Genomic DNA, 15,404 nt, shown 5'->3' with positions numbered 1-15,404 from the left:
TTATTTGGTTTTTGGGACTGGAGCAATAAATGTTTTGTTCTACAGCGCCATCTCTCGGCGCTTTGTATTATTACATAGCGTGAACGCGCTGCGCGCTTTATAGAATGACGCGCGTTCACGAGAGCAGTGCACACGACAAACGCGGACAGAAGGGCACGGACCCCTGGAGTAAAAGCGTACTCAGAAACATCATTTTATAATTTTTTTAAAATACGACCTACAACGGGATATTATTTCAATCACGTCCTTAAGGTGAGTGGTATATTTAAAACACGAACTTTTATTATTCTTTTGAAATCGTTTATTTACAGGTCATAAGTGGCCAACGTTTGTATTGTGGTGGGATTTATGAGTTTATGATACATTACACTTTTGTCCTCAACCGCAGTTTTTAACCAAAGGAGCCTACTGATATTTTATATTTTTTGTTATTGTCTTTTTGAAGACTATCATTATAAGCGCCATAAACGCACTTATAATAATTGTTTAAACTTAATACACTAATGATGCCCTTTAGTAAATAAACGTTTTTAAAAAATCAATAAAAAAAAAGTTATCGGCTGGGTTGAAAGGTTACTTTGGAAATATCATAAATTACAGATTACAAGTTACCTTAAAAATGTAATAAGTAGGCTAACTTTTCTTCATTTCTAACAAATGTTTTCAACTATTAATCATTTAGAAACATATAAAGCAGGCAGGGTTAACCTCACAGCAGAACTCAACACTGATTACTGACAGACTATCACAAACCTTCATCACTTGAATTCAGATTATAATAATTAAAATTATTATAAAAAAAAAAAAAACAGCTACCACAAAATCAGACTTTATCACCTCTCTTTATTCTTTGAAATCATTCTGAGGTTAAATCCAGATTTAAAATCATAAAAAAAAGTTTAATAGCTTTTATACTGTTTTTTAAATCAAATCTATTAGCTATGAAAGGAAACACTGGTATCTAACGGTGCTTTTGAAAAACAGTTAATCTTAAAAAATAAACTGGAAATAAAACAGCTATTGAATAAGTGTGTGTCCTATTCTGTGTCTTAAACTCTTGAAACATTGCTGTCTCATATTTTAGGGCAGAAATCAATTAAATCTGTGTGTGGGTGTATGTGGGTGTGGTTATTTGCTATTTATTTGCTGTCAGCAGCATGTCCCAAAACAGGCAGGTGTAAAAACACAAGGCTTAGTGTCTTGGTGGCGTCTGTTTCCCGCACTGGAGACGTGTTGGTGTTAGTCAGGCGGCTGGAGTTATATCTGCTCATAGAGGCAGCTGGGTGAGGTTACAGTAGTAAGAGTTTCTCTCTCTCTGTGACTCACTCATCCTGTCGCTGTAGTAAAGGAGAGAGAGAGAGAGAGTGAAAGTTTCCTGGACTGGGGCCTGCATCCACACCCACCCCTGAAACGAATTGCACACGTTTATTTACTCAGAGTAAGAATTCACTAACTTCAAACTCTCAGTTAAGTACAACTTATTCTATTATTTCACTCCAAAATGAAACAAAATAAAGAAATATTTGTTTTATAGAAAAATACTTGTAATATTTACACTACTGTTAAAAAGTTTAGGTATTTTTCTTTTCTTTTTTGAGAGCGTGAGAGAGAGAGAGAGATAGAGAGTGTATTGTACTTTAGATTAATATATAATATAAAGTGACAGTATTTATAATGTTCTAAATGATTTCTGTTTCATGGAAATGCTTTTATTTTGAACATTCTATTCATCAAAGAATAATGAAAACATGTAGGATGGTTTAATATATGAAGGAGTACTGCTGCTTTAATGAGAAATGTTTCTTCACTGTAAACATGGCAACAATATGTTCCTGCATTAACAAGCAAAATTCAACCATTTATATTAGTTACATGAAATTCAACTTAGTTTAATGTAATTTAAGCATAAATGTTGATTATACTTCATTTAAGGCAGCAACTGAACTTAAGTTTTTATTTTGAAAAAGGTTTAAATTCATTAGCTTTGATCACAGCAATAAAGGGTAGGGTTTACAGCTAGGGTTAGTTCTGTCCAAACGGCCTGTAGTAGATAAAGACCAGTCTCTCGGGGATGTTAAGCTGGATTCATGGTTTTTCTCAGACCTGTCAAGTGGATGCCATCTTGAAAGTGTTTGTAAAATCTATTACCATTTCAGGATGGCAGATGCTGAGGAAAAAACCAATACCTGTGGGACAGTATGCCTCAAATACCTTCTGTTCATCTTCAATCTTTTCTTTTGGGTGAGTTTGTACTGTTGAGAAAATAGCTAAAAGTAGCCTAAAGTGGTTTCATGTTCAATTAATTGGTAAAAATAGCTTAACTAGCTGAATGACCAATAAACCAGTTTTGGTTAGTTTTATGTGGTCTTCCAAAAAAAAAAAGAAGAAATTAGATAACTGACTTTTTATTATTTATATATATATATATAATAATTAGTGATGTCAAATGATTAATCGCAATTAATCACAATGTACTTTGTATATTTATTATGCATTTATAAATACAAACATTTAGATATTTAAGAAAAATATTTTGTTTATATATTAAATATATTTATATATAATAAAAAACTATAAATGTATAAATGTTTTTGAAAACATACTCTATGTGTGTGTGTTTATATTTATATGTAGAATAAATAACACACACATATAATGTAAACAAAAACTTTTATTTTGGTTGCGATTAATCTTTTAACAGCACTGTTCATAATTAATTAATTAATTATATATTATTATATTAAATAATATATTAAATATATTATTTTATTGATTATATTTATATATTTAAATCTGTTAATAATAAGCTTTTATTTATATATTTATATATGTGTTTGTATGCATATATGTGTGTATAATTATGTATAATAATGTGTATAATAATAATGTTTTAGTTAATCATAGTATGGATTAAGTTATTATTGTTTGAATGTATTTGAAAAGAAAGATTCACTGTTTTACTTTCTAAGGATGAATAAATTCACTGTAAGGCATCAAATCTAACAAGATCAGTAAGTTTAGTAAAGTCTGCTTCAGAAAGAGCCAGTTTAATGACTGTACCTCTTCCTCCCAGCTGGCAGGTGGCGCTGTGATGGCAGTGGGAATATGGACTCTCGTGGATAAAAGTGACTACATCAGCCTTCTGTCCTCCAGCATGTACTCGGCTGCGGCCTTCATCCTGATTGGTGCTGGGGCCGTGGTGGTGTTCACCGGGATACTGGGCTGCTGCGCCACCATCAGAGAACAAAGAGGTCTTCTTATAGTGGTGAGAGAGTATTATGGGTAACTTTAAAAGTGACAGCACAGCATTCACAACCACAATTCAAAGGTGTTTGACATGTTTAAATGTTTAAAGTATTGCATTGTGGTTGCCAAGGTGTTCTGAGTGTTTTTAAAAGGGTGTTTAGAGATTTTTTTAAGTGTTGCCATGTGGTTACTGGTGTTGTGGGTGGTTGCAGACATGTATCTGTGCAGTTAAGGTGTTTAAGTTTTAAGTTTAAGTTTTTTAACTGTTGCCACAATGTTAACCATGTAGTATAACCCCACTATTAAAGAAACCCACCCTTAACTCCTTTATTTTAGAGAACTACAGACCAGTTTCCCTTCTTCCTTTCATTGCAAAAACACTTGAAAGAGCTGTGTTCAACCAAGTCTCTGCCTTTCTCACACAAAACAACCTCCTCGACAGCAACCAGTCTGGTTTTAGAAGTGGACATTCAACCAAGACTGCCTTGCTCTCAGTTGTTGAAGCCCTAAGACTGGCAAGAGCGGAATCCAAATCTTCAAAACTTATCCTGCTGGATCTGTCTTTGACACGGCTAACCACCAGATCTTCCTGTCAACTCTACTTGACAGAGAGCATCTCAGGAACCACACTCCAGTCATTTGTATCGTATCTCTCAGATCTTGGAGAGGTGAGGTATCCAAGTCTCAACATCTAACTACTGGGGTACCTCAGGGCTCAGTTCTTGGACCACTTCTCTTCTCAGTCTACATGGCATCACTAGGTTCTGTCATTCAGAAACATGGCTTTTCATTCCACTGCTATGCTGATGACACTTAACTCTACCTCTCATTGCATCCTAATGATCCGACGGTAGCTACTCGCATCTCAGCTTTTCTAACAGACATTTCTTTCTGGATGAAGGACCATCCCCTTCAACTTAACTTGCTTAGACAGAACTGCTTGTGCCCCTATTAAACCCATTGTTTCATCACAATTTCAGCATCCAGCTATGCTATGTGTTTTTGAGTGTGTCCAAAGCATTATTTTGTGGTTGCAAGGATGTTCTGTGTGTCTTAAAGCTTTATCTATGTGGTAGCTAGGGTGGTTGCTTACTGTCCTGAGTCAAAACATTCCAACCCCAGGCAAAAATAAGGCACTTATCATTTATCACAGAGCAGGATGAATTACGTGTTAAGGTTTCGTATTTATAATTTGTTTGGTTGGTTAACTCACCCTAAATGGTGTTGCTTAACTTGGAAGCACCACCAACACAATGGCTATTTTAACAAAGGAAGGAACCAAATGGTTTTGTCCCTGCAAATGATTCTGATGAATCATCTCAGAGCAGCCTGTGAAAAGATCAACACAAAAACCTCTGAGTGAAATATTATGAGTACTGGACAAAGTGGACAGTGTAAACACTGGATTACAGTAGCCGTGTGGATTATTGCACACAGAAACCAGGGATTATTCTGGGAACATGCAGTCACACTAACATGACTTTTTGTGCTTTCTAAATCAGTTTGATGGTGCTCATATGTGTGTCTCTTAGTTGTCTCAAAGCTGTCAACATATCTGATTTAAATAAAGACGTGTGTATCTTTAAGAGGTCAGACTTAGAAACTGAGTCATAACTGAGGAATGACAGCCAGCAGGGAGAGAGAGAGAGAGAGAGAGAGGGAGGGAGTATAGAGAAATGAGTAGGGAGTGAATCCAGAATAGAGGAATGAAAAGAGAGTGGTGGGCACAGAAAACAGAGGGAAAATAAAGAACAAATACAGGCTGAGAGAAGAAGAAGAATGCTTTTAACCTTTATCTGCTGCATAAAATTCCTCAGATGCCATTTGTTCACATTTCCAACAGCTGATGAACATCAGAGAGAGAAGTTTCTTAAAGCGACAATGTATGTGTGAAAGTATTTTGCAGTATATTTAGCATGAAATACATGTATTTCAAACACATTTAGGTATATTCATTTTTCACTTGAGTAGTTCACCCAAAAATACAAATAAAAATTATGTCAGTGGTTCACTTTCATGTTGTTTCAAACCCTCAACGTCTTTCATTCATCTTATGTACACAAATTAACATATTTGTAATGAAATATGAAACCACTTATTCATATGGATTATCTTTATGAGCAATCTGAAGCGTCAAAGTATTGGTTGCATAGACTGTCAGTGGAGGGATAGAACTCTTACAGATTTCATTAAAAATATCTTCATTTGTGTTCTGAAGATGAATAAAAGTCTTACGAATGACATGCGAGTTAGTAAACTAAGACAGCATTTTCATCTTTGGATGAACTATCCCTATGAAGAATAGTCATACAAAAATGAAATTGCCAATATTTACTGACCCCCAAACCTGGTGTCAAAATATATGCATTGATGAATTGTTTTTCCTTTTTTGTCTCTATAGTTCTTTGTGCTGTTGTTGTTAATCTTCCTTCTGGAGATCACAGCTGGAATTCTGGCTTACGTCTATTATCAGGAGGTAAACTCTCATTCAGGATGAGGAATAAACGCTACATTTCTATATGTTTAACTTGGAGGAGTTCTTTCTTATCCTGTTAAATGTTTCTGCACCCTCTTTTTTCAGTTTTCTTCACCATCTTTATGTATGCATGTGAATAACGACTTGATAAACATGGTTGCAATATTTCAATGAATATCATAGAAATGTAACAAGACATCAGATTATGTCCTAATTTAACTGTAATCTCCTCATATTGATGTTAAACTAACATGCGCATGTGGAGTGTTATGTCTGCATGCTTTCCATTCACTTTCCTGTTTTTCCATCTTTATAAAACCCTTTGTCTTCTTCCTCCTTTTCCTCCAGTGTTTTCCTCTCTGCTACCAGGTAAACAGTTACATAGGCAAATAATCTAACTGAAGTTGCACATTTATAGAATGATTTTTGCCTCAGTAGCAACAGTTCATTCCAAAATAAAAACACTGTCATTAATTACTCATTCTCTCGTCATTCCAAACCAGTATGATGTTATTTTTCCGTGGCACACTGAAGGTGGCATGAACATTCTTCCATGTTTCAGGAAAAAAAATAACATCATGTTTGGAATGACATGAGGGTGAATAATTAATGACGGAGTTATAATTTTGAATGGTTCCTTTTTACAAATGAGGTTTTACTTTGTACTGTATCTGTGAATGAAAACAGATATTTACTAAATATAGAGAATGATTTATAGTTATAGATCTCTATTTTAATGGATTTATCTGTGATTTCAGCTAAACGCTGAGCTGAGAGCCGATCTGAAAGAGAAGATGGTGCAAAACTACCAGCAGCATGGACAAGAGCACATCACTAGAGCCATCGACAAGCTCCAGCAAGACGTAAGACAGTCATCTATCTATCTATCTATCTATCTAACAACCAGACAACTGTATAGAACACCTTTAGAAACCTTTAACACTTTCAAGTGACTTCTAACATTTAAGACAAGACTTCGTCAAGCCCACAATCTAGTTTTAACCTATAATCATCCATGCATGTTTCAGTTTTTCAACAGCTTTGAGGTTTAGAGTCTTTCAATATCATAACAAAGAAGGCTTTTGAACACACTTTCCCAGTCTGTGAGCATGTGAGATTATGCGTCACCCCATCAGACACGAGAATGAACTCTTTTCTCGCTCCCGCGTTCCATCTGTTTTACGGTGCAGCTGAAGTGTTGTGGCAGTAACAGCTCGGCGGACTGGAGGGAAGGGGTCTGGATACATACAGACATTGCCGACAAACGGCTGGTGCCCGACAGCTGCTGTAAGACCCCCACACAGCGCTGTGGAGTCAGAGACCACCCATCCAACATCTACAAAGTGGAGGTATGTTCAGATACGCACAATTGTATTGCACTTTTATAGCTTATGCAGTTATTTTAGTAACAGATCTGTCTCAGATTTGTTTTATAGCAAATATCTGAGATAATTTGGCTCTTGAGGAATTTGATGAGAAATGTGATCTTTTAATGTATACTTTGGGTATGTTTAAAAATCTAAAACATATTTTGAGACATTGTTAAGATTTTTTTTTTTTTTACATTTTCTTTTTTTCAGGGAGGCTGCGTTTCCAAACTAGAGGAGTTTATACTTCAACATCTGATTATTTTAGGCTCAGTGGGTCTCGGGATTGCATTCATTCAGGTGAGCAACTCTGATATAATTCCAGCAAATATATTCACTTCTATTAGCTTTTTTATTTTTGCCATCTCTTAGGTTTTAACCTTTGGCTTTCTCTGTATATTCCAGATTATAGGGATGATTTTTACCTGCTGCTTGTATCAAAGTTTGAAAGAAGAAATATATTGAGAAAGAAGATACTTATTCACACCAACACCAAAAAAGCTGTCTGCATTACTGTCTGCTTGGTTTTATGTTGTTTGGTTTCATGAATGTGTCACCATATGCAGGATGACAGCTCAATATGTCTTGGCTGCAGGACAGTCGTTCTGGAAATGGAACTTAAATGGCTTTGTTTTAAGCAAAGGTTTTTAGAAGCAGTGTGTTCTCAAATTAGATTTTTTTTTTCCCCAGAAAAATAAATCAGTGGAATTGTTTCATTTGATTTCTGTCAATTTTACTCTCACAAATGCCTTCAGATAAATACAGAATGTATCGGCCATTTATTATTAAACATTAGATAATTTTTTAGCACCCTTTCAGCATTAAAATGGGTTGTAATCTTTATTACTGCTTTAATATTAAAATGACAGACATACATTTTTACATGCTTTGTGTGAAACATTTGTTCTAATAATAAACATTAACATTAATTTATTTTCATCAGGTGGAAATAACATTCACGGTGTCTGTATATTTTCCTTAAAAAAAATTTAAAAAAGAAGAAGAAAAAAGGGGGTCCTTATTCAGATAATTATGATATAAAATGTGCATATCACGTCTCCATATGCATATAGGAACTACTTAAACAGCGACTGTTTTACCCGGAACCTTTTAACCGACGGACCATGAAAACAAGCAGCTGATCAAATGCTCTCTGTTCTGTTTCAGACTGGCTTTCAGTTCGTGTATTTAGTGGATTATTGTTGACGTTAGTATTGCCATTATCGTTTGTTGATGCTCAGTCTCTATAAGCATCGAAACTTAGTAAATTTGTCGATCTAAAGCATCTAAAATGACATCTAAACCTACATGTCTGATTGTGGCCAGTGCTGCATCTGCAGGTAAGACTCACAACATCGCGTCAAATGAACATTATTATTTACGGGAAGGGTAATGGATTTCTGAAATGGACCGTTTCTATTTGAGTTAATGGTCAAAATATAATTAACGGCCAAATTTTATTACCAGTGAATCGGTACAATACATGTTTGTATGTTTCAGATTTTAAATTGTTGTATAGGTTACATATATTATGAGTGTAATAAATAGTTATGATGATATTTGTGACTCTACCTATTTGTTAATAATTATAATGTTTTATTTAATATAATTCACCAAAAATCGCACTTAAGATTTTACAAAACAACATTGCTATATATTACACATACACACACACACATATGGATATAATACTAACATTTTCTAATTGTATATTTATTTTTTTCGAAAATATATTGTATAAAATAAGAACTCTATAAATTTTGAAATTATATTTAATGTAATATTTGTGGTCTTGAAAATGGATATCTACTGTGCCTAATTAAGCTAATTATGTAACATTATTTTTATAAAAATTTAAATATAGGCTATGTATCCATTTTATATAAATTAAGTTCAATGTTTATAATATATTGAAATTAATTTAGTGTTAATAAATTTTCAATGCAGGTTTTGTATTTGTTTTGTTTTTCTCGTGAAAGATCTCATTATTACTTTTTTGGATTGTATTTTTTCAAAGTGCTTTTATATAATGATAAAAAAAAAAGTTCAAGGATCCAAATGGATGATCAGATGGTAATAACAGTGCACTTTGATCTGTTTTTAAATTCCTCTTTGAACAGTGTTAGTGTTTTCTGTTTACTGTGAATGTAACTCATTAAAGTGTGTTGTGTTTTCCTGCAGGAGTTTCAGCGAGGTCGTTCCATCAGTGTTTTAATTTGTGCAGTTCAGTGTTTAACCTGCAGACAGCGACACCTGGCGTGAGGAAACACACACTGCAGCATCTACAATCAGTGTTTATTCATCCATATATGAAACGCAATGTGCTGGATGTCTCCCCTTTTTTTTTGTCTCACAGGGGAAGTCGATCGACTTTACCGGTGTGGATGACTGCACAGCCCGATGGGTGCAAGAGTTCAGCGTCAAACCCTATGCAAACCCGGCCAAGCTGGAGTCTATCGATGGTCTGACATCTCTCTGCTTTCTTGAGTCTGTGTGCATTAAGTGCCATTGTTAACATAAGCACATGTGTGATGTTTCAGGTGCCCGCTATCAGGCGCTACTGATCCCTGACTGTCCGGGAGCCCTGAATGATCTCGCTCACAGCGGATCCCTCGCACGAATCCTGTCCCACTTCATGTCTCATCAAAGTGAGGGTCTCTGCTTCTTAGAAACCTCAGGGTTTAACCAGACCGCATTTAGGCCTCACCCACCCAGAGGAAAATAATCCAACCCTCTCCATTGGCTTTGTATTGTGGGAAGCTGCCTTCTTGTTGTTTCGGACTTAAAACAAAATTAAGAACCATGCCTGAAAGTTGCTTGAGTGATGAGGTGTACAGCAAACATGCTAAAAAACCCAGAACTGCATTTTTATAAGCTGCCAACCCAAAAAATAATCAATAAGGACACAAAAGTAGAGCACTGTCTCATTACACTGAAAGATACGCCTGCTTTTAAATTTTTGGCTGAACTAACCCTTTAAACACTCATTTTTTTGGTTTTTGGTAGCTTGTTTGTTGTACACCTTGTCACACAGCAACTTTTAGGCTTTGTTCTGTTTTTTGTTACAAGTCAAATGATAAGGAGGCAGCTTTCTGCAACATAAAATCAATGGAGAGCATTTGGATTGCTTGGTTTTCAGATTAAGAAGCGTGTCGCTCTGTCTCTGTAAACTGAGATGGGTTTGATTGATTCGGGTCTGTGTGATTGTAGAGCCTGTGTGTGCTGTGGGACAGGGAGTAGCTGCTCTCTGCTGCGCTACAGAGGAACAGAAATGGATATTTAGTGGCTACAGCATGACTGGGGTGAGTGATAATGTAATATGAATCAACAAACCATGGATTTATGATGAAAACGCTATTCTAAAGTGATGTTTTTGACAGCCCTCTGTGTTTGAGCTGGTACGTTCTCCTGAATTTGCCAACCTGCCTCTGATTGTGGAGGATTTCATCAAAGACAATGGTGGATCTTATACAGGTGAGGTTTATTAAAGCCATTCCCAAATTGTTTGACTTACTTTCATCATAAGTCATCCAATATATATTTCTATATTTGAAGTCTTCTGACAGCTTTGTTTGAGGAACAGCTCACATTTTGGTTGTAATTAGGGCTGGGTATTGTCATATCTCTCATAATTTAATTTCAATACACAAGCTTGCATGAATGTTTACTTTAGCATGTGCTGTCAGTTATACTCATTACTGTAATATTAAAGGTTAAAATTAACAAGTGATTTGTGTACAAGCATTTGCATAAGGCAGTTTAACAATTTATACCTTTTTAATTATGTATTATACATATACTCTAATTCTTTAATTTGTTTAAATATATATGTTAAAACAAAGCAGGAGATTTATTCAAACATACAAATATTTACGGAAAAGTTTAAATATAATGAATATATAATATAGTGCATATATTTAGGACTTTTTTTCCCTCTCTAGAGCTTAATTAGTCAAGCTAACTATCGAGCTGTTGACATTTAACGGCTTTTCTGAGGTAAGGTTATAGTACCTGACATTGCTTACAATATATTTATCAATCTCTCCTTGATTGAAATACTGATTGGGCGATTACAAGAGATATGACACATTCAGTAAGTTGAATTAAATTTTTAAACATACCTTCTGTTGTTCATTTACGTGTATTTCTATGGAATGATATTCCGGACATTATTCAAAAGGAATTGCAAATTGTATTTGCAATGGCGTTTTCAATTTGTGGACGCATAAATGTGACATAATCCAAATGCAAATTGCGCATTACTGTTTGCATTTTTGCTTTCACGAACGCACAGTGAGTGCCAAATTTCAAATTGAAAAGCGAAGTCCATTTGCAAATGCAATTCTCATGTCTTAGGAGCTATGAGCCTGTCATATTTAAAAAGTAATATTAATTACCACATTTGCCTTTTCACTCTCTCTGCACAGCGCATGTAAACTGCCAAAACTCAAATGGAATCGCAATTCCTTTTGCATTTGAATTTCCGACGTCTACACGGAAACCTGTCAATCAAGAGACGGGGCGGGGCCATTTTATTGGGTGTGTTTCCATTGGGATGTGACATCAGTCACAGTCGACCGTAATAAACAATTATTAATACACGATTTTGCAGAATGTTTTGAAAAAATGGAAGTAATCTGTTAAATTGTGGAGGACATTTGACACTAGATGACAGTTTATACGGTACAGATTTCCTTTTACTCAGGAGCCATTTGGTTTGGACAGGTTAAATGAGTTTGTGGCCTTGACTAACAGCATCATCAGTAATGATGTCTTTGCTGATCTAATGCCGCGTTTCCACTAGGGGTGTAATGGTACGTGTATTCGTACTGGACCGTTTCGGTACAGGGCTTTCGGTATGGTGCATGTGTGTACCGAATGACGGAATGCAATATTTTGTGCGCGGAATATAAGTAAATATAAAAAGTGGCGGAAGTCTCCGCGTTTAGCGCAAATCCAGCCCTGCAGGTGATTATCAGGCCAGCGACACACTGGATGCATGGTGCAAGCGTCTCAGCTGCGTGGGGTGTCCGTTTTTAATTCGGCTCCCATGTTAACAGGTTAGAGCTTGCAGACTGCCTGCGTGAGACGCGCGGCTCGAGCAGCGCAGAAAACGCGTGCATGCTAGAAATAGAACCGACGCCTATTTTTCATGCGACATGCAAGCGTGTTGGAAGCGTTTACAGGCGAAATAGAATAGGAAAAAGTTTAGATGTCATTTTGTACACAAATACATTAAATCATGACACTTTGATGTTTGAAAGTCTATAGGTTGACAAATTCAGATATAAATGTAATTTAAAAAACAAATTAATAATTATCGATTTTCAAATATTGCACCTGTCAAACATCTATATTGCCGTCAATACTGTTGATTGTGTCCTTTATCAGTAGGCTTTATATTTATGCTCAACATTAAGTATAGATATTGTTGTCGTGAAGACAAGAGCCTGATCTGTCGGAGGTCTCCCTCTGTGTCACCTACAGCAGCAGCAGCGCGTCAGGCACGGTTCTGGTGAAGCAGGCCTACAAGCTGGGATTGGCAATGCTGCACTGTAATCATAGTTATTTAATTATATTTTTAATGATATTATGATATTGGTTTGAGGCTGAGAGTACTTTATTTAGAGGTGATCTTTGCAGCAGTATTTTATTTTTTTATTCTTTTTTTTATTTTATATTTTATTAAAAATTATTTTTTAAGTGTTTAGTAATAAACAACCTGCAGTTTAATGTTTGCATTTATTTCCCTTACTGTACCGAAAATTTACCGAACTGTGACTTTAAAACCGAGGTACTTACCGAACCGTGGTTTTTGCGTACCGTTACACCCCTAGTTTCTACCAAATTTTTTCCCCCCAGACTTGTTGATTTCTGTGTTTCCATCGCAGTCTAAAGTACCGGGAAGATTAGGCAAATAGTCTGGTGATGTAGGTCTGCGCGCGTTTCTCAATTCAAAGAACTCTGATTTTGGACTTGCATCCACGGTAGTTCAGACTTTGTGCATTCGACTTGGGAGTGTGATGTCCGTGACGACGCAAATCCGGTAATTCTGCAAATGTGGTTTTATTAACAAAGTTCGGGAGAAGCACGATCAGATAATCATCCAATTTGGCACAGGTGCATCTCATTTAGCTAATCTTAAATCTATCTTAACTAGCACATAAGCGTATATATAGCCAGTCTTCCTACCTCCTGTCCCACGACAGTTTTTCGCCATCCCTCCTCCACCCCAACTCCTCACTTCTAATCTATTTATCCCAAATTAGGGATGGGGGAGTTAATTGGGTTCGGGCTATGCTCCGGGCCCGGACCCCTCCCCCAGGACAGCGCGCCAAAATTTGCCTTCAGATTAGATGTAAGGGTGAACTCGTGAAACAGGAGCGTACTTGATAACATCAGTCAGCTCGCATTGGCGAATGCAATTTTCCTCACTGTACATGTACAATAAAACGAAAAAGGCCACTTCACTTAGACTGGCGAAGACATCATTACTGATGATGCTGTTCGTCAAGGCCACAAACTCATTTAACCAGTCCAAAACCAAATGGCTTCTGAGTAAAAGGAAATCTGTACCATATGAACTGTTATCAAGTGTCAAATGTCCTCCACAATTTCACCGATTACTTCCATTTTTCAAAACATTCAAAGGACAATGTAGGACAAAAAAATGTCTATTAATAATTGTTTATTACGGTCGACTGTGAGTGACGTCACATCCCAATGGAAACACACCCAATAAAATGGCCCCAGCCCTGTCGATGTCTGGAAATTCAAATGCAAGAGGAATTGCGATTCCATTTGAGTTTTGGCAGTTTACATGCGCTGTGCAGAGAGAGTAAAAAAGCAAATGTGGTAGTTAATATTGCTTTTTAAATATGACAGGCTCATAGCTCGTAAAACATGAGAATTGCATTTGCAAATGGACTTCGCTTTTCAATTTGAAATTTGGCACTCACTGTGCGTTCGCAAAAACGAAAATGCAAACGGTAATGCGCCATTTGCATTTGCGTTTGGATTGTCACATTTTATGCGTTCACAAATTGCAAATACAATTTGCAATTCCTTTTGAATAATGTCCGGAATATCATTCCATACATTTCGTGCTATAAAGTTGTAAAGCAGAAGAGATGATCGGTTTACTACTTGTGCTTTGAGGCGGCAACGGTGATCTCATCTCTCACGCCACTCTAAAACACGTCAAACGATATTCCTTTGTTAAATTGGCATAATATTTAAATCTCATAAGTAACACATCAGTTTATTTTTAGGTGACCTCCATCCCTTTCCCTTTACCACATGCTAATTGTATTAATTTGAAGCATAGTTTTTAACTAAATAAATTTAATTCCTCACAGCGAGCATTGAGGACGCCGTTCACGTGGTTCTGGACCGCCATCTTGTAACGGGCCAAAACGTTCAGTCCACGTCAGCGGCCGTCAATAACCTGATTCTGCTGTGCAACATCAGATAAACGCTTCGCCTGTTCAGAAGGGAAAGAACAAAGGACCACACCAATGAAATGTGAACCGGAAGTGTTTTAGAAATGGCTGTTTAAAGCACATTCACAAGTATGAAAATCATGCCAAGATGACACTCCCAATGTTTGCGCTAGATTTTAGTTTCACTTATCACTCAATTTTATTTTGAATGCCTAGAAAGGAGCACATGCATATATATATATTAACTAAATTAATTTCAAAGTTATGCACTCCAATAAAATGCTTCATTTTTAACTATAACACCAGAATTCCCCCTAGAATATTAAATCCACTAAAATAACTAAAAAAGACCACATTTCAGCTTTTAAAATTCATCAGACTTCCATTTGTTAGTGCAGACATGATTATGATTATCTTTGGTAATTAAGAGTGTCACCGAGTTCAAAGCTCCTGTAAAGTAGAAGATTGGGCACTTTAACAGGAACTATTTTTTTTTCTTTCTTTTTTTTTTTATATATCCTGTGAATATGAAGATCATGATAAGAGGAACTGATCTGGGCTGTGTTTCCTAAAAGCATCGTAAGCTTAACCACATCGTAGACCTGTTGAAACCAATGGAGCTACGATCAACTTAAGCTTACGAAGCCCTGTTCTGAGATGTTTTGTTTTGCTTCATTATCTAATGTCAAAAAAAATTCTGTGATGTATTATCAAGGTTGTGATTTGCAATGCAAAAGAAACTAAATCTGTAATGTGCAGTATTATGAACGTAATATAGTATGAAAAACCAAATATGTACCTTAAATTGTATTCCTGAATAAAATAAATGACAGTAAAATGCTGATTCACTGCCAAGAATGCGCATGATAACAC

At 36.0% G+C, this 15,404-nt stretch overlaps 2 protein-coding genes across 3 annotated transcripts; both read left to right on the top strand.

The window, feature by feature from the left end:
• The first annotated feature begins 117 nt into the window (after positions 1 to 117).
• On the top strand, positions 118 to 8,018 carry LOC113042884 (CD151 antigen-like). Of its 2 annotated transcripts, XM_026201883.1 has the most exons (9): positions 118 to 252; positions 2,157 to 2,241; positions 3,074 to 3,265; positions 5,648 to 5,722; positions 6,071 to 6,091; positions 6,481 to 6,585; positions 6,913 to 7,071; positions 7,303 to 7,389; positions 7,495 to 8,018. In XM_026201883.1, the coding sequence occupies exons 2-9, from the start codon at positions 2,158 to 2,160 to the stop codon at positions 7,552 to 7,554; spliced, it is 783 nt and encodes a 260-aa protein (XP_026057668.1). In that variant the 5' UTR covers positions 118 to 252; position 2,157; the 3' UTR covers positions 7,555 to 8,018. The 2 variants fall into 2 exon arrangements, with proteins under 2 accessions (XP_026057668.1, XP_026057669.1); XM_026201884.1 differs by lacking the exon at positions 6,071 to 6,091.
• A 127-nt stretch (positions 8,019 to 8,145) lies between these two features.
• On the top strand, positions 8,146 to 15,369 carry LOC113042886 (glutamine amidotransferase-like class 1 domain-containing protein 1). Its single transcript, XM_026201885.1, has 7 exons — positions 8,146 to 8,429; positions 9,271 to 9,347; positions 9,446 to 9,551; positions 9,630 to 9,737; positions 10,300 to 10,391; positions 10,470 to 10,563; positions 14,448 to 15,369. Exons 1-7 carry the CDS (start codon positions 8,381 to 8,383, stop codon positions 14,561 to 14,563), a joined length of 642 nt encoding a protein of 213 aa, XP_026057670.1. The 5' UTR covers positions 8,146 to 8,380; the 3' UTR covers positions 14,564 to 15,369.
• Positions 15,370 to 15,404: the final 35 nt, after the last annotated feature.

Source organism: Carassius auratus, chromosome 25 (genome assembly GCF_003368295.1).
Source record: "Carassius auratus strain Wakin chromosome 25, ASM336829v1, whole genome shotgun sequence".
NCBI lineage: Eukaryota > Metazoa > Chordata > Actinopteri > Cypriniformes > Cyprinidae > Carassius > Carassius auratus.
The sequence above is the reverse complement of the archived record's forward strand: the minus strand, read 5'-3'. Positions and strand labels throughout refer to the sequence as shown.

Bases quoted from the DNA above. Each gene is read 5' to 3' on its own strand.
- LOC113042884 (XM_026201883.1), top strand. From the start codon at position 2,158: ATGGCAGATGCTGAGGAAAAAACCAATACCTGTGGGACAGTATGCCTC. The intron at 5,723-6,070 runs GTAAACTCTCAT...CTTTTCCTCCAG, and splicing joins CTTACGTCTATTATCAGGAG to TGTTTTCCTCTCTGCTACCA. The intron at 6,586-6,912 runs GTAAGACAGTCA...TTTACGGTGCAG, and splicing joins TCGACAAGCTCCAGCAAGAC to CTGAAGTGTTGTGGCAGTAA.
- LOC113042886 (XM_026201885.1), top strand. From the start codon at position 8,381: ATGACATCTAAACCTACATGTCTGATTGTGGCCAGTGCTGCATCTGCA. The intron at 8,430-9,270 runs GTAAGACTCACA...GTTTTCCTGCAG, and splicing joins GGCCAGTGCTGCATCTGCAG to GAGTTTCAGCGAGGTCGTTC. The intron at 9,738-10,299 runs GTGAGGGTCTCT...GTGTGATTGTAG, and splicing joins CCACTTCATGTCTCATCAAA to AGCCTGTGTGTGCTGTGGGA.